The 25,065-nt window shown below is 35.1% G+C and overlaps 1 protein-coding gene across 1 annotated transcript; it reads right to left on the bottom strand.

Moving 5' to 3' along the window:
- Positions 1-6,844: 6,844 nt before the first annotated feature.
- Cmas (cytidine monophosphate N-acetylneuraminic acid synthetase) lies at positions 6,845-24,742 on the bottom strand. The gene is made up of 8 exons (XM_015498234.2): positions 24,387-24,742; positions 17,805-17,947; positions 17,500-17,655; positions 12,618-12,751; positions 10,621-10,715; positions 10,052-10,223; positions 8,802-8,955; positions 6,845-7,447 (listed from the first exon to the last, which is right to left on the bottom strand). The coding sequence occupies exons 1-8, from the start codon at positions 24,641-24,643 to the stop codon at positions 7,257-7,259; spliced, it is 1,302 nt and encodes a 433-aa protein (XP_015353720.1). The 5' UTR covers positions 24,644-24,742; the 3' UTR covers positions 6,845-7,256.
- Positions 24,743-25,065: the final 323 nt, after the last annotated feature.

Below are 25,065 nucleotides of genomic sequence, written 5' to 3'. Positions count from 1 at the left end.
AGCTGCATATTTCTTAGTCCCAAAATTTGGGAAGATTTCTGCTATTATTTCACTGAATAAGTTTTTTATGATCTTAGTTTGTATCTCTTCTTCTTCCTCAAGATGTACAAATCTTAAGTTTTGTCTTTTTAATGTTGTCCCAGAGTTCTTGTATATTCTGTACATGGTTTTAACTTTTTCTTTACTATTGTCTAAATGTTCTAATTTCTGCACCTTGTCTTTAAGCTCTGATTTTCTTTCTTCTGTATGGTCTAATCTGGGTTGGTGAGACTTCACTGAGTGTGTGTGTGTGTGTGTATTTAACTGAGTGTTTTATTTCCAAGATTTATTTTCTTCTTTTAATATTCTCTCTCTATTGAAATGTTCCTGTATTTTCTCTCTTAGTTCATCCCATAGATCATCCTTTAGTCATAGACCATTTTAACATTCAACTTTTTGGATTCTTTGCTCAGCATTTCCTCCACTTCAATATTTCTGAATTTGTTTTTGGGAAGTTTTAAATTATGAGGCATTCTCTTGCCTTATTTCTCATGTTATCTATGTTTATATGTTAAAATTTGCTTTTCTGTTGTGATAAATATTTCTACCACTGTCGTGAAAGGGCTGCTTTAGTGAGCTGCTTTCTCTTTACTATGTGCCCTGGAATGAGGTTATATCTCAGTTTCAAAATACCCACTCAATATGATCACAGTGCTGTAATTAATCCCTAGCACCACTTTTAGATGAGATGATAATCATAACTAACTGCAAGCACTTCAGAGCAAACCATATACTATCAAACCATAAAGACTTGCTGAAAATGTTCTCCATGATTCCACTAGTTCAAAAGTGAAAAAGAGAGACTAGAATAGGTTAGAAAAATAGGTATTAGAGGATATAAGATTACTATTAAACTATATAGGGATGGAAATAAACAAAAAAGTTGTTGGTAGTGTGGTAAGACAGAAGCAGACAATGCAAGAAGAGATACAGAAGAGGGGAGAATATAAAAGTGAGGAAGAAGAAAAAAATTAAAAGAATAAATCCAATTAACATATTAAAGCATTAAAAGACATTTCTTGAAGACGATATCAGTGGTAACCACAGCTATAAATATAGTTTGTGGCCCAACTAATGTTAGATCTATATAAAACTCTTTTATTCTGTAGTCAGTATGGAGCCACTAAAAGATTTTTAAAGGATAACAGCAAAAATGTGAACAATTAACTCAGCAATATAATTGATAAAGTGAAAGACCACAGGGCTAATAGTGTCAAACTCAAGATTGTATTAAAGTGTGTAATATGAAATAATATGTGTAAACTATCAAATCAACAAACACAAAATTCATAAATAAAACAACTAACATTAGAAAGCTTTAATTTATTTTTTACTGAGCTATTACAGATGGAGAGATATCTTATTTGGTCTTTCGGATATGGATTTTGTCAGGTTTGGGGAGGTGTAGCAAATGCCCATACCTCCTTTACTTGTCCTTTAAGATTCTTTGGACATGGAGGTAGTTCCTACATTAGCCATCTCCCTAATGTATTAGGAAACAGTATATTTATCTCCCCTGTTCCCCTCCAGCAGTCTAGTTCAGTTTTCAGCCTCAAAGACTGCACAGAACTTATGTTTTGTCGTGTGTCTGCATAGACATCATTTTGTCCACCTTTGGCGTGAACTTAGGAGGCTCCCATTGTTTTCTTGGTGTTATAGCTCTCTGGAGGGTCAAGTGACATGGTCCCTGATGGTCTGTGACCCAGTGGCCAAGTCTCCTCCTGTTTGGAACTGCAGCCTCGTGTGCCCACCTGTAGAAAGGTGCTGCAGTCTGGCTGGGCACAAATCATGAGCCACTGAAGCAGGAACAAACTTTATTTCTGAACTCCACCAGCACACTCCACACAAGCTCCCCAAGAACTCTCCCAAACGCCAAGCGGCTCCTCCAGGAACCACCAACCGGAAATCCCTCCTCCTGCACTTCCCCAACCAATGAAAACTCTTCAGGAATCCCCGCGAGAGCTCAACCGTAACTCAATGGGAACTCCACGAGAACTCACTGGCGTCACCTCTCAACCACTACTTCTGGCAAAAATGCCATGCATCATCCTGACTCTGCTGTGGCCCTCAACAGAAAGGCTTCATTCATCCAGATCAATTAAAACAGTTGTGAGCTCACCCTTGTGGATTTCAGATTGTGTGGGACATGACCACTGTCAAAGGCTCAGCAAAAGAGGCATGGGGCTGGCAGCAGAGGGGTGGGGTGGCCCACTACTGAAGCATAGGACAGTAGCACACAGGTAGGGTGAGTGTACGGTGGGCTGCTTCTGGGGCATGTGGAGTAATGAGCTATATTATTTTAATCTTCCCTATCCTTTGAGTGGATAGTATTATTACCTTTAATTAGGACAAGGACAGAAAGGTTGGCTAAACTGGCCCAGAGCTCAAAGTGCACAATTTACGTGATTGGTCTCATTCTTTGTTTCTTTCTCTCCCTCTTTTTCTGACTTCTTTAGTTTTAATTGAGCATATGGTATGATTCCATTTTATTTTCTCTCTTAGTATATTATTTACTTTCTTTAATATATTTTAAAGTTTACAATGTACATTTCAAAATAATTTAAATCCATCTCCAAAGAATATTACACAGTTCCACCTTATGTGTGTACTCCCAATTCATTGCTTCCATTCTTACCAATCGTTTCAATTTTCTGTACACTATAATCGTCTTATACATTACTACTATCATTACTGAAAATAGTTATCTTTTAGATCAACTAAAGATAGAGAAAGAAAGATATTGTTTTACTTTGATTTATTCCTTTTCTAATGTTCTTCTTTGTGTAGGTCTGTTTTAGTTAGCTTTTTCATTGCTGAAACCAAAAGATGTCACAAGAACAACTTAAAAGAAGAAAAGTTTGTTTGGGCTCAGTTCCCCAGGTTCAGTCCATGACTGGTCAACGCCATTGCTCTAAGCCAAGATGAGACAGAGAGAAGCATCTCCGAACATGACAACCAGGAAGTAGAGATAGAGCACTCCACTCGCTAGGGATAAAACATATGCTCCAAAGGTACATACCCATTGACCTATTTCCTCCAGCCACAAGCTACCTGCCTACAGTTATCACCCAGTTAATCCATACCAGGGGATTAACTCATTGATCCGAGTACAGCTCTCATAATCTAATCATTTCACCCCTGAACATTCTTGCATTGTCTCACACATGAGCTTTCGGGGAACACCACATACCCAAATCATAACAAGACCCAACTTTTCAACTTATCTCATTTATTTTCTTTTTGAAGAATTTCTTGAACATTTTTTTTTTTTTTGCCAAAATGTTGTTAGCAATGAAATCCCTCCATTTTTTTTTTTTTTTTTTTTTTTGTGGGACAGTCTTCTTATTTTGTAATTTCTGATGGAAATTTCACTGGTTATGAAAATTTATGTTGGCTGTTTTTTCCTTTCATTCTTTCAAAATTTTGAAATCCCAGGCTACTGTTTTTGCATGTTTTCTAAAGACAAAGCTGCTATAATTTGTGTCCTTATTCCTCTGTGTGTGTGTTTTTATGTGGTTTCCTTCAAGATTTTGATTTCCTGCAATTTGAATATGATATGCCTGGTTGTAAGATTTGGTTTTGATCCATTGATATTTAGTGTTTTCTGAGGTTCTTGGACCTGTAGTTTGGTGTCTGTTATTAATTCTGGGAAGTTCTTGGCCATAATTGCTTTAGATATTTTTTTGTCCTGTTCTGTTTCTTATTACTATTACACAAATGTTATACTTTCTGATATTGTCCTAATATTTGTTACTGTGTCTTTGATTTCTAGCACTTCCTTTTTTATTCTTTTTTATAGTTTCCATCTCTCTATTGACATTACATATCATTATTGCATATTGTGTAATTTTCTCATGACATCTGTTTACATAAAATCATGGCTATTTTAAATCACCTGTCTGATAATACTAACACCTGCATTATTTATACTGGAGTCTAGTTATAATGATTGCTTTGTCTCTTTAGACTGCTTTTTCTTGCCTTTTGTATGTCTTATAATTTTTTTGTTGTTGAAAACCAGATATGTTGTATTGGATAATAGTTACTAAGACAAAATATTCTTATGTTAATTTTGCAGATGTTGTATTGGATAATAGGTACTAAGACAAAACATTTTTATGTTAATTTTGCAGGAAATTTTGCAATATTAATTCTTTATCCTGCTATAACTAAGGAGAATACATTTTCTTTTTTGGTTTTGGATTGGATTTCCTTTTGTATTTCTCCTTAGACAAGGTGTCTAATAGCTTTTTGCCCTTAATCTGATATAAAAAGCTGTTGTTTTACTGGAGACTTGTAGGTGTATTGTATATTGTGGAAGAGGGGGACATGCAAAAATGTTCTAAGTTTTGGTCTCTTTCTGTTTTTCCTCCAGGGATTTAGCTTTCTTTCCACTATTCCCTATTGTTTTCCTTCACTGTGGCATTTCCAATCTATTTCTTGATGACTATTGATTTTTTCCCCTCTTAAGTGAGACAGGAAAGTGGGCTGGAGAAAAAGAGACTCTTCCTACTGGAGAGTAGTTCTGCATTAGGATTTGGAAGGGTTTCACATTGGCTATTCTTTTCCCTAAACTCCAATCCATGGGGATGTTTCTTGGATCCTTAGATCCTCCCTGTGAGAACCTTTTGGCACTCCTGGAGGGAAAGTATGCATGTGTGCCTTTCATACCAGTGGCTACCAGGAATTTCTACCTTAGCCCACACTCATATTTCAGAAAGTCATCAAAATTACTGTCTATGTGATTCTATCAGTTTGTGGCATCCAGCAGCTTCTGTTCCATCAGGTTTCAGGTTCTCTCAGAATGCGCTATCTCTGTAGCTTTGAAGTGGTTCTTCTTTTCTGTTTCTGATAGATCCAGAAAAGTCATTGATTCCATTTATCCAGTTTTTCTAATTGGAAGGATAGGAGTGGAAACTTCTAAATTCTTTACGTATCAGAGCTGAACAAAATGATATTTTCTACTATTGGGAACACAGGAAGTAGTAACAGTGATGACTGCATTGTATCCTTGTATGAGTTTGGGTGATTGAAATTAAACAAGGACTCTGGTATAAACTATACTCATATACAATAATTACTTTGGGATCTATTTTGGCAGGAGGTTTTTGAGAAGTGTGTGGTTCATGCTAATAAAGGTATGACTTGAGAAAAATAGGCCAATACAGCCAGAAAAGCTTGACTGGAGAGGAGGGACCCACAATCAGTGGTAACTACAGCTATAAATATTAGTTTGTGGCCCAATTAATGTTATATATGTATATATATATATATATATATATATATATATATATATATATATATATNGGCATGGTGGCACATGCCTGTAATCCCAGCAGCTTGGGAGGCTGAGGCAGGAGGATCGTGAGTTCAAAGCCAGCCTCAGCAAAATCGAGGTGCTAAGCAACTCAGTGAGACCCTGTCTCTAATAAAAAATAGGGCTAGGAATGTGGCCTAGTGGATAAGCATCTCTGGTACAAATATATATATATATTTTATTCTGTAGTCAGTATGGAGCCACTAAAAGATTTTTAAAGGATAAAAATTGGGGAGGGGAATAATAGATATAGATCGGACTAGACAAAGGGTAAGGAAGGGGAGGAGAAAAGACAGAATTAATTAGTCATAACTTTCCTAGCCTTGTATTTGCATACATCACCAGGGCAACTCCACATCATGTATATATATATATTATATATATATATATATATAATATTAGTTAGTTAGTTAGAGATTAGATCTGAGAGTTATCCACATGGAGGTTATAGTCCAAACCTCGAACACAGATGTGATTTTGGGGGGTAGAATAAGAACTAGGGTGAGAACCTTTGGGGTAAATTTAAGGATAAAGAAGAAAATAAAAGTCAACAGTGGGAAAATCCAGAAACATGAGTAAAACCAGGACAGGATGTAAAGGAAACTAAGGTAGGATATGGTTCTTTTTTCCTCCAACTTATATCTGTTTTGTAAGAACAGACCCTCAATTGTCCAAATCCAAGTCCTGACAGGAAAACAGCTTCCTGGAAAGCTTGGCATGAATGTCTTGCTTCTTGTTGAGTTTAAAAGGAATTCCTCTTGAATGAAATTGTGGCATTTGCTGGTAACTGGATGGGACTAGAGACTATCATGCTAAGTAAAATAACCCAATCCCCAAACACCAAAGGCCAAATGTTCTCTCTGATTTGTGGATGATAATCCAAAACATGGAAGTTTGGGGAGGGGAATAATAGATATAGATCGGACTAGACAAAGGGTAAGGAAGGGGAGGAGAAAAGAAAAGACAGAATTAATTAGTCATAACTTTCCTAGCCTTGTATTTGCATACATCACCAGGGCAACTCCACATCATGTATGACCGCCACAGTGGGAACCTAATAGAATAAGTTATACGTTATGTATATTCTGCCAAAATATATGCTACTGTCATGTAAAACTAATTAAAAAAAAACAGGCATTCTTCTTTTGGTAGAAAGAGATGTAAATGTTCCACAGGAAATAGTATTTATCAGTTAAGTGTCTACATTTATGAGATAATGTCCCATGCTTGGAATCCAATCAGGTAGGAACAATTTGTGTTGGCCACAAAATTATGATAGCTGAATATAGTACACAAAATTACCATTATCACAGAGGTAACTGCAAATGACTTAATCTTGCCTTCTTCAAATCAACATATAACCATCATGATATATGTATTTATTCAGATATTTATGTTTTACACTTGGCATCCAGTAGCCTGTTTCTCACTAAGACTGCACATAATGTTAAGAAGAAATAAATGTCTTTTATAATAAGGCAATTTTCATCAAGTTTGTGAAATGTAATTTTATTAATTAACAGAAGGGTGTTCTTGCCAGACACAGTCTCCAAATAAATACAATCCCAGCATCATTAAAGCTCACAAATACACAGTTTTCCAGGGTACAATACAAAATCAATGTTGATGATTTCTTACTTGTATTTTCTAAAAATCTAAGAAAGACTGTGAACAATTTCTAAATAATTATCTTGCATAAAGATAAAGTATGGCATAATTATTTCATAGATTTTTGAATGATAATTTAAGATGACTTTTGCTTTTTAAAAAGATATTAAGATCTATCACAAATCAAATCACACCCTCTGCAACATTACACCATGGAATTGTACCCAATCAAAAATAAAAGCAAAGTGGCTGAAGAAGGCTGTATTCTTTCTTACCAACATTACACTAATTTCTATTTTTGGCATGAATTATTAACCTTTTCCATCAGTAGGAAAATGTGCTCTGCAAACTCTCGGATGGCACCTCGGCCACCATTACATTTGCAAATATATCCAACAGCCTTCTGAGCCGAAGAACAGGCATCAGCAGGAACACCATTTAGGCCTGCTCTCTTCAAGCACTCTTCATCAGACACTTCATTTCCTATCAAGTAAAATAAATACTAATTGAACATTTAGTGAGACATAAGATATTCTAGCTAAAAATGCAAACAAGTGAGAATTGGTAACTTTAGTTAAGACCTTAGGAATTATGTAAAGATTAGACAGAGCAATGAATCTTTTAAAGGGTAACTGAGATCTAAGGTTTATCGTAAGCAATTAAAAAGAAACTCTTATCAGGGACAGGGAGAAACTAGAGTATTCTTTCTGCCTGCCATAAACATAATTATAAGAAATTCTATATATGACAAATTATTTCAACATTTTATGAAGGAAAATTTCAACCATATGTAAGAAATCTAAGGTTATACTGAATTATTATCAGTGTTTTGTAATCACTTATTAATTATTTTTTTCTATTCCCTCCTCCTAGTTTCCTTGGGCAGAGGAAAAGGAAGGAATTCCTAGAAATATTTTACCCCAAAACTCTTTAGCAGTTATCTCCAAAAGCTAAATATATTGCGTGACATATTATCAAGCTCACAAAATTGACAGTAATTCCTCAATATCATCTCATAACCATGTTCAAATATCTCCAATTATCTCAAAATTGGTTTTTTATGCTTCATTTTTTTTTTTAATTTAGGAGTCAAATAAGGCCCACATAATGCATTTTTGTTAATGTGTATCTTTAGCCTCTTTTAATCTGTAATAGTTCTTTTGATTTGTATCCATATATATTGAAGAATTAGCATTTTCATCAAAGAATTAAATACCAAATCACACTGACATGACTACATCATTTCTCTCCCTCTCTTGCTTCTTCTATCTTCTCCCTCTTACCCCAATCCCACTTTTTAGGTAAAATAAATTTTACAACTCCCAGAACTTTAGATTCACCATTCTGAGTTTAATTATTACTATATTGTAGACAAAACAGTACTAATATAACTTTGCTCTATATTCACTGAAATATTTTTCTTTTGTTATAAAATATACTGAAATTTGAGCTGTTTTCACTGAAAGATGATGAAAAATAAAGTCAGTATTTTTTTGTGTAATTCAGTCTTTAAACTTTGCAAGGAAATTTTACTTATGAAAGTGTTGGCTATGTATAACTATAAACCCTAATTTAAAAAAAAAAAAGTGTTGGTATTTTTGCATCAAACCCAGGGCGCTTTACCGTGGAGCTACATCCCTAGCTCTTTGTATTTTAAGATAGGGTCTCACTAAGTTGCTGAGGCTTCCCCAATTTAAAACTTTGGTCAGCAGTGCAAGAAAGCTGCTATTTCCCTATAATCAAACTAATCTAGGGAATTTTCTTTACTATTATTCTATTTCATGAAAAATAAATAAATCCTGGTCCATTTTACTAAAGTTATATAAAAGACACCAACCAAGATATGCCACTTCTTTCCAGCACAGGCCCATTTCTTTTCTCCACTCATCTACAAGGGCCAGTTTGTCTGATACGCTGACTTCCATTTTGCAATCCAGCTGTAAGGAAGAGAGTGTCTCCTGGGAACAGTCCCTTTCTGAGATGAATCTCACCTGAAATGAATAAAACCCAAAACCAAACAAACAAAAAGACAAAACGTTTAGGAAAAATCAGAAAGGAAACAGAAATCTTTCATAATAAAATAAGGCCTTGTAAATAAGCTATCACAGATGAGTAGTCTTTTGACCTTCTGAAGGACTAATTATAGTAAAGTCAACTGTCATTTGAAAATGATGATACTTTAAAACAAAGCTTATTTTATTTCTAAAAGCCCAACAAAGGCAAGACAGTGTAGAGGATTCTACCCACAGGTACAAAATACAATACACACTGTGTGATACTGATCTAACATTTTCTGGTCCTTCAATTTATTAAGAGAAAAGTACATAATCTCTCTTGTGCTGCTTAGTAACACATATTTAAGAATTCTAGTGAATTATACTTGGCCTTCATTTAAAAAAAATATAAAGACTAAGTTGTTTCTAATTAAAAATTTCATTCATAAAAAATACTACATTTTTGAATGCAAAGTATAATTTGCTTGACTCCTAGGAGGGACCAGCAGCAAGTTCTGGTAGTGTGCTGCCTGGAATGGGCCAGCTGCAGCCTGCATGCAGGTGTGTTCAGGGCTCCTTGAGGGCAGGAGAAATGACAGGCTGCTGGCTGTTGGAGGATGGTGGGGACTTAGGGAGGAGCTGACTTCCTTGAAGTAACATATTTCAGAGGCCAAAAATAAAGGTGTCTGAAATCCTGCTTAAAAAAAAAAAAAAGAATATGCTACATTTTAAAAATCCACAAGATATCTGCCCTTTTCTAAATGCCAAAACTAGTTAGTTAGGAAATCTTTCTTGTTCCAAGATCCTGTGGCAATTTCTAATAATCTAGTTAGCACTTATTTAAAAGCAGTATATTTATACTTACTGAATAAATTACACTCACTGAATAAATAAAAAAATATTATTTGATGATTAAAAAAATCTCAATTTTACTCATCCAAAAATAAAGTGTGATAATTTTCTAGGCATGTGAGGTTAAACTTAAGATATTTTAATAATTAATACTAAAAATTTAAATCTCTTAATTCCTTGTATATTCTTTAACCCTGAATCAAAATCTTATAAAATAATGCTACATTCAGGGAGCACATACCTCAATACCACTTTTCTTTAATAAACTTATCCCAATAGCATCTTTTACATCATAAGATATTATTTCTTTTTGGTCTCCTGATACATAAATGTGGCCATTGGTGAGACATCCATCAATATTGCATACCAAAAGTTTTATCTCCTTAAACTTCTCTTTGCCAAAATAGCCATATCTAAAAGAAACCAAAATAGACCTATGAGTACAAATGCAGTACTAATCACTCCCTCTCATCTGGCCAGCACCAGTAACTGAATCCTCATGCTCCATTCAATTATTCAAGTATTACTCTTCAAATTTACTTAACATATAATATACACTTTGACTTACAGTTCAAGACCTATACACAGTGTGTTCTAACCAGATTATGTGTTTCTAAGTTTATTGAACAAGTCATCTAAAGGCATATTTTATGCATATATCTTTCCCACATGAGCAAACTAGTTCCAGAGACCCTAAGATGTTTGGAGTATTAGAAGTCGATGTCTAGATGCATAATTAAACATCATCTAGTAAAAATAATTTTAGGCTCTAGTACAAAGGTTATCCAAGTTTGTTTTTTTTTTTTTTACCTTAATACTCTTTGCTCTGCAATAGGCCAATCAATATCCACATCTATATCCACACTGTGTTCAGCACGCATTTCGTAGTATGCCATTTTTCCACCCTAAACACAGTACAAATGTCATGAGTACTGTTTTTAATATGATCACATTAACTGTATTAAAATATAGAACAATGGATTAATTTCTATAGTACTAAGAAAAAGAAATAACCCAGTAAAATAAAAAATATACCACAAATTATTTGGGTTTTTAAAAAGAAAAGCTCACACAAAACTAATAACCTTTAATATGTAAGTACCCATTTTTCTTCAAAAAGATTTCTATTTTATGATTGAAAAAAGAAATCACAGCCATTCTCCAGGATTGTTACCACAGGGATTTTCTAAAAAATCCCTTAAAATATTCCCCTTTTTTTCTGGAGATCTCTTCCATCATCATTCAAAAGCAATATAAAGGTTTTCAGAACTTCTGTTCCAACTTGCTACTAAGGGGCAGGACAGGGAGTTGTACAGTACTGTTGTACAGTACTGTCTTGGATGACTGAGCCACAGAGGAGAATGGAAAACAGTTTTCCAGATTACATGTGGGCCAAGGCAGGGTCAGATTCTGAGGTATGGGAGTAAGAGGAGGGGCCTTTCTCTGACAGTAATTATTTGAAAGATCAGATCAATTACTAGAAAATTTCATTTTTTTCCAGAATTGTTAGTTTTTTTATGAATCTTGTTATAATGAGAAACATTACTTTGCTCCACACTTTGGGAAAGGATTAGGTCAAAGTTCTCCTTAGAAAAGAGTTCATGGAAGATGGTATCTTTCTATGTCAAATTTAATTTTCCTCAATACCTGAACTTAACTGTACAGTCTACTTTTGCCTATGTAGTATCCAGAAGATTGGAAAAAAATGCTTTTCCTTTTTTTCTTCAGAGCACAAGTCATATTAGAATTTTTACTGTAGAGTGATGAGGCTTTTCTTTTTTTTTTTTTTTTAATTGGCGCTGGGGATTGAAATCAGAGCCTCACCTATGTGCTTTACTCTCAGTCCCCAACCCCTTTTTAATGCTATTTTTTTTTTTTAGTAACATAAGGAAGGACCTAGATCTAAAGCCTGACAGTCCCACTGACTAGCTATTCTGCCTTGAGTTAATTACTTCACTTTTGAGAACTAAAGTTTCCTTCTAGGTAAAACTGGTATAGAAATGTTTACTTCATTCAGTTGTTGTGCAGATTACATAAATTATGAACATTTTACTTGGTACATTTAAGTGGTACATAAATAACAGCTATTAAAATTAACCAATTTACAAATATATGGTGCAACAATGTAGGACCCAAAATGAGACAGACATTCAATCTCCATGTTTTAAAATGAGAGCAATGAGTCAGAACAGATAAAAATGATATATTCAAGGTTAAGCTCATTAGAATGTGGTGTTCTTGACTTCCACGCTTGTCTTTTTTCACATCTACTACATTGGTTATTTTCTCTTTTTAAAGTAATAGAAATTATTCATCTGTACAGCCACAACCTACCTAACAGTACCATAAACATGTATTACAAACAATTCTGAATGGAATCATGTGAATATCAGGACACATGTAAACATTCAGTACTTGATTCATTTTTTTAATTGTTTTTAGTTGTTGATGGACCTTTATTTTATTCATTTTATTTATATGTGGTGCTGAGAATCGAACCCAGTGCCTCACAGATGTGAGGTAAGTGCTCTACCACTGAGCTACAACCCCAGCCCACTTGATTCATTTTTTTTATCTTAATATTATAGTTGGAACAGAATTCCTTTTATATTTACTAAATAGACTCCAAATATCACTTTGGGGGAAAACCTGCAGAATAAATGCGGTAAAGGATAAATCTTGTCAGCTATTGCCTTTCCTCTGGGGGATGCTACTTTCTTTTAGCAACCATGCCAGACTTCTTCCCTGGAATTCAAGGTGTTCATATGAAAGGGTTTGAAAGGACTTTATAAAATGAATGTACAAACCTGTAAGTAACCCATCTCTATCAAATGTCTTTTAGCAAAATAAAATGAGCCATTTTCATATAATTCTCCATCCCAGTCTTGTCGACGAGGTCGTTTAGCTGGATTCAAATTCAGAGGCTCAGTCACTTCACAAACTAAAAACAAAAAGCTATAGTCAGTCCATATTGCTTTGGATACAGAAAGTGTTCATTTGGTAACTTAAAAAAAATAAAAATTAAAATGAACTAAAAATATGTCATTTTTTCTTTATCTAGATAATTAACTAAAAGGACTTCTTTAAAGGAACAAAATCTCCAATAATTCTAATGCTATATCTTTGCTTTCTCATAGTAACTGAAAAATATTTTACAAGGAATTGTAGAATAATCAAGGTTTAAGATATTTATACAAACATAATGCTTTGGGAAAACATCAAAGCTGTCTTAAACTAGCTTTAAAAAAAACTAAGCTTATCATAAAATACCACATTCAGAATTTTAGCCCTTTATTTTTTATTATTTGCATCTGTGTTATTTATTTAATGTGGTTGAAGAATTACTTTTACAGAATTATTCAGAAAACAGGATTTTTCCCATTAACTTATTGAAACATTTAAATTGATAGAATGTTTATATATTAAATATTTTATTAGTAGTTAAAACTATATGAAACACCTATTCATTATTATGCTTGATAATGAAGACTCAGCAATATCAACATTAATGATGACAACACATTATAAAAAATTAAGCCTTTGGTATTGGTATATAGATATTTCCTTACCTTTTCAATGAATTTCCTCCTAATCTGTATGTGTGGATATGTATAGGTATACATCTGAGTGTGTGTGTGTGTGTGTGTGTGTGTGTATGTTTAATAGCTGCTAATTCATCAACATCTTTCTTTTGGCTGTAAAGTTTCTAGTAATAACCTCTAGTTCTATGTGTAAAGTTTCTGGTAATAACCTCTATTTACTTTACTAACCAAGCCAATCTCTGTTCTTTTTCATCCATATTTAATATAATCTAGGAAAAAACTCAGCAAATAGATTTTGAATAGCTACAGGTTGTACAGCTTTATAGGCACTGGAGTGAAAAAGAGGAACAAGTCTTTTCTAGAATCAGTGGCTGCTTTCTTCATGGGGCTATTTGCTGAAGAGAGGACAAGGTGAGAGAAGGATCAAGCAGGCAAATGAGACGGCTTCTGCTAGGGTAAGAAAAAATTAGAAGAATTTTCAATGGCCCTGTAAACTTAGTAGCAAACTGTCGTCCAAATTCAAGTCCCATGTTTGGGAATCCTAAATAAAGCCCAATGATTCCCTCTACAAGATTTCTGTTGAGGGTGCTGTGTGGCATGGGAAGCTGGGAATGGGCTGGAAGACAGGGTGCGATCCTATGGTGCTTAGATCCCAAAGTCCTATTAGCAAAAGTCGGTAGGTAGATATCAACAGTATTTTCAAAATATATCTTCTGATAAAGTACCTGCACTAGGAGGTGAATTGAAATTATAGTTTAAAGATACCCAACTTATATATGAATCAAAGTTATTATGTCCTCTCTGGAGAAAATAAATACTATAGTCTCTTAAGAAGAAGCGAAAATACATTACTCGCAATCAAGAGAAAAACAGTCATAGAAACAGATCTATACATGACCCAGATGCTAGAATTTACAATCCAGGTCTCCTAAATAGCTATTATAAATATGGTTAAAGAAACTACAGAAGATAAAAAATGCATAAAGAGGGAGAAAATTTCAACAGAGAATAGAATCCCTAAAAAGAAAGGGAGAGAGGGGGTTGGGAGGAGAAGGAGAAGGAAGGAAAACAAAAGCACAGTGTCTCCAATAACTCACTGGATAAAATTTATAATGCACTGGACAAGTCAAAAGAAATGATCAATAAACTCAAAAATTTAAAGTCATTAAGAAACTGCTCAAAATCAAGCACAGATAAATAAATAGTAAAGAACTGACCAACAGAATTGCGTACACAACATAATTGCTTAAAATTTCTTAAACCGGAGTCCCAGAAATGTCACAGAAAAAAAAAAAATCTGAAGGGATAACAGCTGAGAATTTTTGAGTGATGATAACAGATATATCAACCTATAGATTCAAGAGGTTCAGAGAGCTCCAAAGAAAACTATGAGTCAGAGTGTGGAAAACTAAATAAAAAGAAATTTTTGAGAGCAGTTTGAGGAAAAATGACACATTATTACAGAGAAACAATAGTCAAAATGATGGCTGATTTATTATTAAAAAAAACACAGATGGCAGAAAATAATGAAATATTTTAAAGATGAATCTTCGGAAGAACATCATAAAAATGCAAGTTTAAAATGCTGGAAAAAAAAATCCAAACAAAATTTCATACTTAATGGAAGTATCCTTAAAAATAAAGGCAAATTACATTTTTAGATAAACAAAAGCTGAATTTGTCACCAACAGTTACACACTATATAATAAGGGCAAATATAAGAAATGAAAAATTACAGAAAAATATAAATATGCAGGTGAAAGATAAATGACTATTAACAATTTTTAAAAAGACTCAGTTGTTAAAATATAGCAACAATGTATTATGGCATTAAAATATATGTTGAAATAGACTGCTTCAATAAAAGTACAAAAGAAAGGGCATAAATAGAAATATACTGGTATGAGGTTTTCAATTATTGATGAAGTTATAAAATACCAGTTCAGGGTAGATTGTAACAAAGGCATGAAGTATATTCTCTAGGGCACTGCTGTACATTAGAAATACAATGTAAGCCATATAAGTAATTTAAAATTTTCTACTAGCTACATTGTGAAGAAATAAAAGGAACCAAACTAATTTTAATAGTACATTTTACTGGGTTGGGTGTGTGGCTCAGTCATAGATTATTTGTCTAGCATGCGGAAGGCCCTGGGTTCTATTCCCGGCACAATAAAAACAACAAACAAACAACAACAACAACAAAAAAAAAGTACATATTATTTAGTCCAATGTATCTAAAATATTACAATTTCAACATGTAATAAATATAAAAACTATTGAGATATTGTAACACTTCTTGGGCTTTCATACCAAATCTAGAAATGCAATATGTATTTTATACTGAGCGCTCACCTGAGTTTGGCACTGTTAACATTTCAAGCATTAACAGTACTAGTGGCTACCAGATAGTGCAGATATAGAGTAACAACTAAAAAAGAATATGTTATAGAAAATAAAATGGAATAATTTTTAAGGTACTGATTAAACTACTAGGACTTTTAGTCATAATGACTATATAAACAAGGAACAAAAGAATCATTAAGAAATGCCAGACTGGGGCTGAGGTTGTGGCTCAGTGGCAGAGTGCTTGTCTAGCCCATGTGAGGCACTGAGTTCGATCCTCAGCACCACATATAAATAAGTAAATAAAATAAAGATATTAATTCCATTTACAACTAAAGAAAAAATTTAAAAAGAAAACAGAAATGCCAGTCTGGTTTAGAATAACTGCCTATCAGTATTCTATTTTATAGTGGTATCAGGGAATATATCATATGAAAAGACAAAGATATTGTTCCTAACGTGCATTCTTAATGCTCAAAGACATTTCTTCAAATATTCCTGACTTTTTTAAAAAAATATTTATGGATTTTTAAATTTATGAAATTGTCACCTATTGAATCTAGATATTTCTTGGACTTTAATATAGTATAAACCTCAAAATCCAATTTGAATTTGGGTTTTCTTGATTTGAATAAAATTTTGTTTTTTTAAGATTTAATAGCTTCTTCCTAGATTTTATTTGTAGATTGGATAAATTAGTTTAAATTTTTATATTGGCAAGCAAGCCTAACAGAATCTGGCACAGAGAAAATAATGTCTACTGAATAAAAAAAAAGTAAATATATTTATTGATATATATTGTCTTGATAAAATTCATAATTTGAGATTGAAAAGTTATTATTTTCAGTCTATCTATATCTTATGTATACTCCTGATTATCTTTTTTTTGTACTTTCTCCAGTTTCACTACCTTCATTACTATCTTATTTTTAAGACATATATTACATAGAGACAGGCTGGCTTTTGAAAGTCAGCAAATGTCAGTGTACCTAAGAGAAATCACATTATTTTCCCCCAAGTATGCTACATTTACCTATTTGTTAGTGACTCTGTTTTTTTATTAAATATTTTGTTAATTTATCTGACTAGAAATCAGGCTCCCATTAAACCCGTCTTACATATGAATTACAAATTTGGGGAATTTTATTCTTGAGATTTTCTAGAACTCTTTTGACAAATGCTTTTTATTTGCATATGTTTTGTATGCAGTTTATCTAAAATGTATTTGATCTATAAAAATGACATCTGCCTCAAAAAGACAAGTAGCAATAGAGGATTAGAAAGTCTAATCATAAAGAAAAAAACAAAGAAATTGCCTCAATAAAAAGATTTAGAACTAATTATGTCATTGTTCCCTTTTTAACTCTTCTCAATCTTAAAGAATATTTATATATAAAAACTGATTCTCAGGCTGGGGTTGTGGCTCAGAGGTAGAGTGCTCACCTACCATGCATGATTCGATCCTCAACACCACATAAAATAAAGAAAAGATATTGTGCCCACCCATGACTAAAAAATAAATATATTAAAAAAAAAAAAAAAAAACCAACTGAAAACTGATTCTCCAGCTAGGCACAGTGCTGCATGCGTGTAATCCCAGCAGCGCCAGAGGCTGAGGCAGGAGGATTACGAGTTCAAGGCCAGCCTCAGAGACCTTGTCTGTAAATAAAATACAATAATGGCTGGGGATATGGCTCAGTGGTCAAGTGCCCCTGAGTTCAATCCGTGGTACCCACCCCCAGTCCCCAAAACACCTGATCCTCAGTAAAATGAGCTAAAATAAAGACCGATAAAAGATTACCTCCTTTCTGAATTTCACTCCATCGAAACTGATGCCGTCTCACAACAGAGAAAACAGAATCATATCCTTCCTCTCGAATCATTTCTGCAACTTTCTGAAGGTCCGTAGGATGTAAACATGGAGAAGTAGCTTGAATATTTCCTATGATATCAACCTCTTAAGAAGACAAAAGAAATGAAAAGGACATCAGAATAAAGTTCTGGCAAGCATGCAAACTAAGATCTTTAGTTCAGATGTTAAAACAAGTCTTGTGAGATGATAAGTTAGAAATTAAATAAAATTTTGAATAGTATCCAGACTCATACCATTGTGATAATTAAGAAATTCTATGATGGCATCTAGTGAGGTAGCACTGTCTTTTGACGCTTCAGAACTTCGTCGGTGAACTTGTGCACCAAATTGTTTGGCCACATTCTCAATTTCATCATGGTCTGTTGAAACCCACACACTGTTCAGATATTAAAAAAAAAAAAAATTAAATAGTAACATCAACAAAAAGAAATCACGAACAATAAAAAGGAGCTCTGCAATCCTAGAATACAATTTACACATTGTTAGAATTGTTTTTTGTACCATTAAAATAATGTTAAACATCCAGAGTAATATAAAGAATTATTAAGTATTTTGCATGTATATTATATCTGAAAAAAATTTTATACTAAATGTTTCCATTTATATCTCAAAAAATTTGTTTTATGTATTATATATTATCATTTTATGTATTATATATAATTATTATTTAGGTAATATAGTTCTATAAAACTAGATATACTAAGCAAAAAACCACTAGATTTCAAATCTAAAGAAATTAAAAGAAGATCCTGATTCTTATTCTCCAAATTCAAAATATTTTATGAAATATTTTAATAAACTTAAGAAAAACATGGCTTGGCTTAGCCAAGTCATAAAGCTGAAAGTTTCAAGCTTAGAAGAGTATATACGCCCAATTATAGGCCCAAATCAGATAATTGAATTTTTCCCCCCTACTTTATCAATGAATCATTTCTGCAACAATGAATAGGCAGAAGTTTGAACAAAGAATCAAGTTATAGCCATTGATAATAATAGGTTATGGGCCCTGGCTTGAGTGGCTCAGGAGAGTTTAACTCAACACTATTAATTACAACTTCCACAGTGGTATATTTAGACTTTATTAGGTAAAAACAAAGAATAAAAAATGTTATTTTGGGTAGGCACAGTGGCGCACACTTGTAATCCCAGTGGCTCACTCAGGAGGCTAAGGCAGGAGGATCGCAAGTTCAAAGCCAACCTTAGCAATAGCAAAGTGCTAAGCAACTCAGTGAGATCCAGACTCTAAATAAAATACAAAAAAAGGGGGGGGGGGTTGGGGATGTGGCTCAGTGGTGGAATACCCCTGAGTTCACTGCCTGGTAGTCCTTCAAACAAACAAACAAACAAACAAATAAATAAATGCTATTTTTGAGGATATAAACTAATCTGTACTTAAGTTGTTTTCTGCACCTTCACTGAGTCCCACTGCCAGAAAGAAAAATTGAATATTACTCTAGCCACATTTTAATACTGACATTATGCCCAGATATTTCAATGGCTTATAGTCTTTGCCACATATGTACACATATATATTTTTTCTTTTATTCCATTCATATAGTTGTTATGAGGATTAAATATAGACCATTTACCACAAAATAAACATTTAATAGATGGTAGTAATTAAAAACACTAAAACAGGAATGGTAATAAAGAAACATGGGCACTGTCTCATTTAATCTTCATACTGAAATCTATTGAAACCTGAAGTTCTACTTTCAAATCTTCAGAGGTCCAAATGCCTAATTTGTATGCATTATATAAGACAATGGCACTGTTAATATAAAAACAGCAATCCACATGCACACCTAAAAACACAACAATCATTGTGAAAGGGAATAAGTGAATAAACTTCCTTTGGTTTAGATAAAATGCACAAAGAGGAAAGAATAAACATGTGTGCCAATACGCCTAATAATATTAAAATCAAGTAAAGGGTCAAAGTCTAATGTCAATGGTTTTAGCCTTGAATGAAGGCATACTACATCAAACAGGGTGAACAGGAATATCAACTAAATTGAAAATTGTAAACTGCCATTTTAGGATAACATAGCATAGGCCTTTCATGAGTCATAAATCTACACCCTAGAAATGAAACTAAAATTTATTTTCACCAGTATGTTATGCAAGTTTTTAAAGATCAATTTGTTCTGAGGTTTACTTATACACTACTGAATCACTGTTGAAAACCAAGTACTTAAAGAGTTAGTTCTAGAAATAATACTTCACTAAATGAAAAGAAAATTTTTATCTCAGCATTTTTCTTGACTGCTAAATATCCTAGCTACTATGCAAATTTAGCAACCCTAAAAATGTAATATTTTTAGTTTTGATTCTGAGCAGGGCCATAGAATTTGCCTCAATTAAGTCAATTATGGTTTTGAACAAAATAATCTTCAAGGTGTCTTCTAGCCCTAAAACCACAAACCACATAGCTGTAATTTTCTTCAATTCCCTTCTAAGGTAAATATTTGTCAAAGGAAGAAAGAAATGGGTTGGAGGCAGGAAGTATGTGCCAAAGTCCTCCTGTAGTCATAGTGAGTCAATTAAATTAAATCAACACACTTTAATTGAGGATCTAAAGTAATAAAGCATATCAAGATAAATAAGACTGTACCTACTCATGACAAGTTTTTCATCTAATCTGCAGTGGTTTTTCCAGGCCCAAAATGGCCCACTCCTCAGGCTGGGTCTGTAACATTTTATTGAAATACAGTCACACTCATTCATTTATGTATACGTGTCCTCCTTTCACAACATAAAACCACAGAACTGAGTAGTTGTAACAGACACCATCTGGCCTGCAAAGCCTAAAATATTTACTATCTGTTCCTTTATAGAAAGTTTGCTGAAAGTTGAAATACAGAATAAAAACATATTTCCATTAACTCTTCAAAGCCAAGGAATGTAAGCACCAGAATTTTGAAGATCATTACTAATGTTCCATTTTACAATCAAAGAAACTATAGTCCATGGAAGAGATCAAGACTGTAAAAATCTCCATTACAAGAGGAAAATGTAAATGTTAGATCACATACTATGGGCCTGTACATACATTAACTCACTTGTTCTCCTCAGCAAGCTTATGAGGTAGACATTTAAATCCATTTTGTGGATGAAGAGACTAGGGCACTACATGGTTAATATATGGTGAAGCTAGAATTCATATACATACAATATAACTCCAGGGTCTACGATCTTACCACTCTCAATACTGCTGGCACTAAATGAAGGAATAAACCATGTTGCTATGTATGAGAAGACAGACTTGATTATTTGGAGATCAGCAAAGCCTTCATGGTGGAAGTAGTCATAGTCCCTCCTGTTACCCCAAGTTAAACTTTCCAGGTCCCCAGAATGGAAGTCACACAGCAAGCAGCAATGAGAACCAAACAGAATAAAATCACATTATTACATAATATTGTGAGTTAGAGAAGGCAGTTAAAAATATATTCATTTTGCTAGTTACGGGAAAGACTGATTTCATTTCTTCTAATCACTAATATTGGTATGGAGACAGAAATGGCAGGTAACTCAAAGAAGCTGAAAAATGTTATCCCTATAGTCAAGGGGTTTATACTGTAGTCTAGATGAATGAAGTGAAACTGATACAGAAGAAGTTGACAGGTAAGTCATTTTTTAATGGAATTCTGTACATATGCATTTTAATAACGAAAACAGGAAAATCATTGTTTAAAACAAACATGTTTTCTAATCCTTTCATAACAAATCTCCAGTGTACACTGTAATGGCTATTTTGTTGTATTTTGACTCCCAGAATCTATTCCCCTCACTTTTGCTAACTGGACTTAATTTTCCTATTAGACCTGTCATGTACTTCAGTGGGGATTCCATTGCTTCCCCAGAGTGGAAGACGCAATAAACAATACAAGAGTCTTGCGACGGTAACTGGTTCTAGTATAAGCAGAGGACCCGATGAGACCCAGTGAGAACTTTACTAAAGGTTTGAGGAAGAGCAATTTTTTCTGATAACACTTAAATCTAGAAGGATTTGAGGAATACTGTCAAGGATAAAGAAAGCTGGTTACCAGTTTAAGTAGAGAGGACAGGTTGTACTCTATTTTAATAGGGGCAAGAATCCTGTGTAAACTGAACTCAGATTCCCAGAAAATATGAGCCTGGAGACTTTTTCAAAGGCTAGGGTTTGCTACATGAAAGGTGCTGAGAGTTGTTCAAGGGGATTAGTCCATGTAAAGGTTCACTTGCATTTATCAATTGGTGCTTATCTGGGGAAGAAGCAGATTTCTTTCTTTATAACAACTGACAACATTGCAAGTTGAAGAAAAGCATTCACCAAAGCCAGCCCTTATCTTTTCCACCTGGCCTGAGTTATCTTTCAGAATGTTTGCATTTGACCTTGGGGGAGGGATGCAGTTTGGGGTGGCAGAATTACATCTCAAAGGGCAGAGAAAGTTTCTACAATTGAAAGCTTTCTAAAGCAACTGTTTTAAGAGGGGGTTCAAAGGCTATCAGCCTATTACCAAGTTTTTCCAGGAATAAATAGTACATTGTGGCAGCATTAAACCTTCCCAGCAGGCATTTTATGGGGGGCTGGAATCATGCTAGAGACAAAGCCTTAAGCTGCTAGAAGCCATGATAGAGCTAAGACTCTTGGTGCAATGGTTTGGGAATAGTTTTGCAGTTGTCAGTACAATCACCTTGACCTCACAAAAGAGCAACTTATCCAAAACCAAGAAATTGAGAATTTTGGTGATAGAGTGCACCATGCCCTTATCTTTTATTTTTCTTCAAATCATTGATGACCACCTGATACACTATATATTAATGTCTGCATATTGCTCATCCTTCCTTATTGTAAAACAAGCTCCATGCAATTAGATGAAACTGATAAGTGGGTTAACTCACTCCTAGCACGAGAAAGTCTGATTTTTACTATTTGTCTTACTCTCCAAATAATGAGGCAGTCTTGCCTGCAGAGAATAAGGGAAAACATCAAAGAACAATATCAGTCATATGACCCACTGATCACTAATCTTTCTTGAAGTTTATAGGACCCAGGAATGCCTGGCAATTGAAACAACATCAAGCAAACTGACTACTGCAACTGACCATTCCAGAGTTCATCTGGCTATGGTGAAAGCGGCATTCCTTACAGGATAGAATTGGGGAGACAGACCTACATCTTCCACCTGCCAACCTCTTAAGTTCTTTCTTCTTCCACTCTTGTCTCCTCAGGTATTGGCTTCATAGGGTGGCAGCAGAACCAGACTTTTCACAGTCATATAGGGACTGACCCTCCTGCTACTGCTATGACCCCTGCTTTAGGAACAGAACAGTGTCTGTCAAATAATAGATAGTTAATAAATATTTGCTGAATGGAAGAACCATTTTTTGACCTTTTTAATTTTTGTATCTGAAACAAGACTCACCCTTTTTTGTTAAATAATTTTCAAAGTGGTGTTTTGACATATGCAATCCATGTAAATGATAGTTTTATTCTCAATCTACTGTGTGATTTTGATCTCTAGTATTATAAATTTTACTCTTCCACTATGGTCTGGATGTACTCCCTTATCTTAGTACTTCTCACTTTGTACCCTTCCTAAAAAGGTAAAAACTGTCCAAAAGTCTGCACACTTCATAAGGACAACCACATTCCATTCATCTTGGTATTCCCTTGTATGCATGGCAGAAATGAGTGCTTAGTAAATGTTTACTGAATTGAACCAAACTCCAAGTTCTTCCCTATCTCTCCTTAGCACACTTCCTATACATTAGTGTTATCTTCTGAGCACCAGCTCCTATTTGTGTGGCTCCACCCAGAGCTTACTTTGGGTTAAAACATTAAGAAAATCAGTAAATTTATGCTTTTTGGTATCTATCTCACTCATAAACGAAATTGGTTAAATGAAACACATCCATATAGTTATATGGGTAATTAATCATGGAAATTAATATGCTTCAAAAGCAGACATCTCCTTAAAAAGCAAAACAGCTAATTATTAAAATAATTTCATTTTCTCAGTAACAAATTCAAGTGTAATTAGGTTGCATCTACTATGTGTAAATTCATTCTTGGTAAAGACTTTCATCTCTCTTCTTAGATGAATGACATCGGCTTGCAACAAATGACCAATTTGGCATGTGGCAACGTCTCAAAATGATGCACAAATAAAACTGTCCTTAGGGCAGACAAAGTTCAAGAGGTATAATAAAATCATTTACAAAAATAAAACAGCCAGTTATATACCTTGCCACTGTCTCTCACATCCGTACAAATGTAAGGAGCTTTCTAGATTGTGCTGACTCACAAGCAGATAGCTGGTATTTTTCAAAGGTTAGGAAAGGATCTCCAAGCTGATCTTAAAACTAGGAAGCCCTGACATCGGACTCCACTCATGAACCTGATGCCTCCCTAAGAGGATCAGCATCAAGCAGTTATCAAGGCTGAGCAACAGGAGAGCCTCAAGGGCCTCTGTCAAAAGGAGCTCACACAGATGTTACACAGGGGGTTGGTCTCCTTTGCTTTTGCCAGTGAGGTCCACCGGGTTGGAGGTGACCGTTAGGTAGGGGAAATCTCCCCTTATAAAAGTACGACATTCTCAAGGGCGAGACAGGAACTGTTTCGGGTCATGGCTATTAGAAGCTACGGAACAAGGAAGGCGCTGAAGTCCTTCCTCCGGAGCTCTCGGCCCGGGCCCAACACCCGGATCCTGCACGCCCCTCATAGGAGCGATCGCGCCCTCCAGGAGCAACGCCCCGGGAACCCCCTCCAGCAGCCCGTCTCCTCTCCCGACCCCAGCCCAGACCGCGCCTCCAGTCTCGCACAAGCGCACCTCTGGAAGACCCCCGAGTCCAGGGCCGCACGCAGGACCCAGCCAATGAGCGGGACCCCCGCCAGGTGCTTAATGTTCTTCAGGGGGATGCCTTTGCTGCCGCCCCGGGCCAGAATTAGGGCCGCCAAGTGCGGGGGCTTCTCTACACATCGGCCCTGGCCGCCGCGGGAGTTGCGCTGTAGCTTAGGCGGTCGGCCCCGGGACGACCGCCCCCGTGGATTGCAGACAGAGGTGGACCCCTTTTCCAAGGAGTCCATCTTCCTCCTACGCCTTCGCTCCAGCTTCTCCACATCCGGGAGCTAGTCCCCCGCCAACTCAGCTACGGCTCCGCCCGATCCCCGCCCGGCCGCTGGAGCTGGCGGCTGTGCCACGCCCACGCCCACGCCCACGCCCCTCGCGGTGCACGCCGGTTGTTGTAGTCCGAGCCTTCTGCCCGGTCTGGCAAGGCAATCTAGGCTTGCAGGTCTGGGAGTGCAGGGACCCTTGGGGAGGTGTGGTTTCTAGGATGCTTGATATTGTATGTATGTGTTGAAAATAGGCTAAATGGGTTATTGATTTCTTTTCTTTCTTTCTTTCTTTTTTTTTTTTTTGCTAAAGAACTTCCACATTCAAGAACTGTAGTGGGTTGCTAATGCACACCCTGATGTATCCTAACACAAATGAATTTTATATTTTAAAC

This window comes from Marmota marmota, unplaced genomic scaffold (genome assembly GCF_001458135.2).
Source record: "Marmota marmota marmota unplaced genomic scaffold, marMar, whole genome shotgun sequence".
NCBI lineage: Eukaryota > Metazoa > Chordata > Mammalia > Rodentia > Sciuridae > Marmota > Marmota marmota.
This window is presented reverse-complemented; position numbering and strand designations above follow the sequence as displayed.

Bases quoted from the DNA above. Each gene is read 5' to 3' on its own strand.
- Cmas (XM_015498234.2), bottom strand. From the start codon at position 24,643: ATGGACTCCTTGGAAAAGGGGTCCACCTCTGTCTGCAATCCACGGGGG. The intron at 12,752-17,499 runs GTAATCTTTTAT...TTTTGTTTTTAG, and splicing joins GAGTGAAATTCAGAAAGGAG to TTTGTGAAGTGACTGAGCCT. The intron at 8,956-10,051 runs GTATGTGCTCCC...TATTCATTTCAG, and splicing joins TAAAGAAAAGTGGTATTGAG to GTGAGATTCATCTCAGAAAG.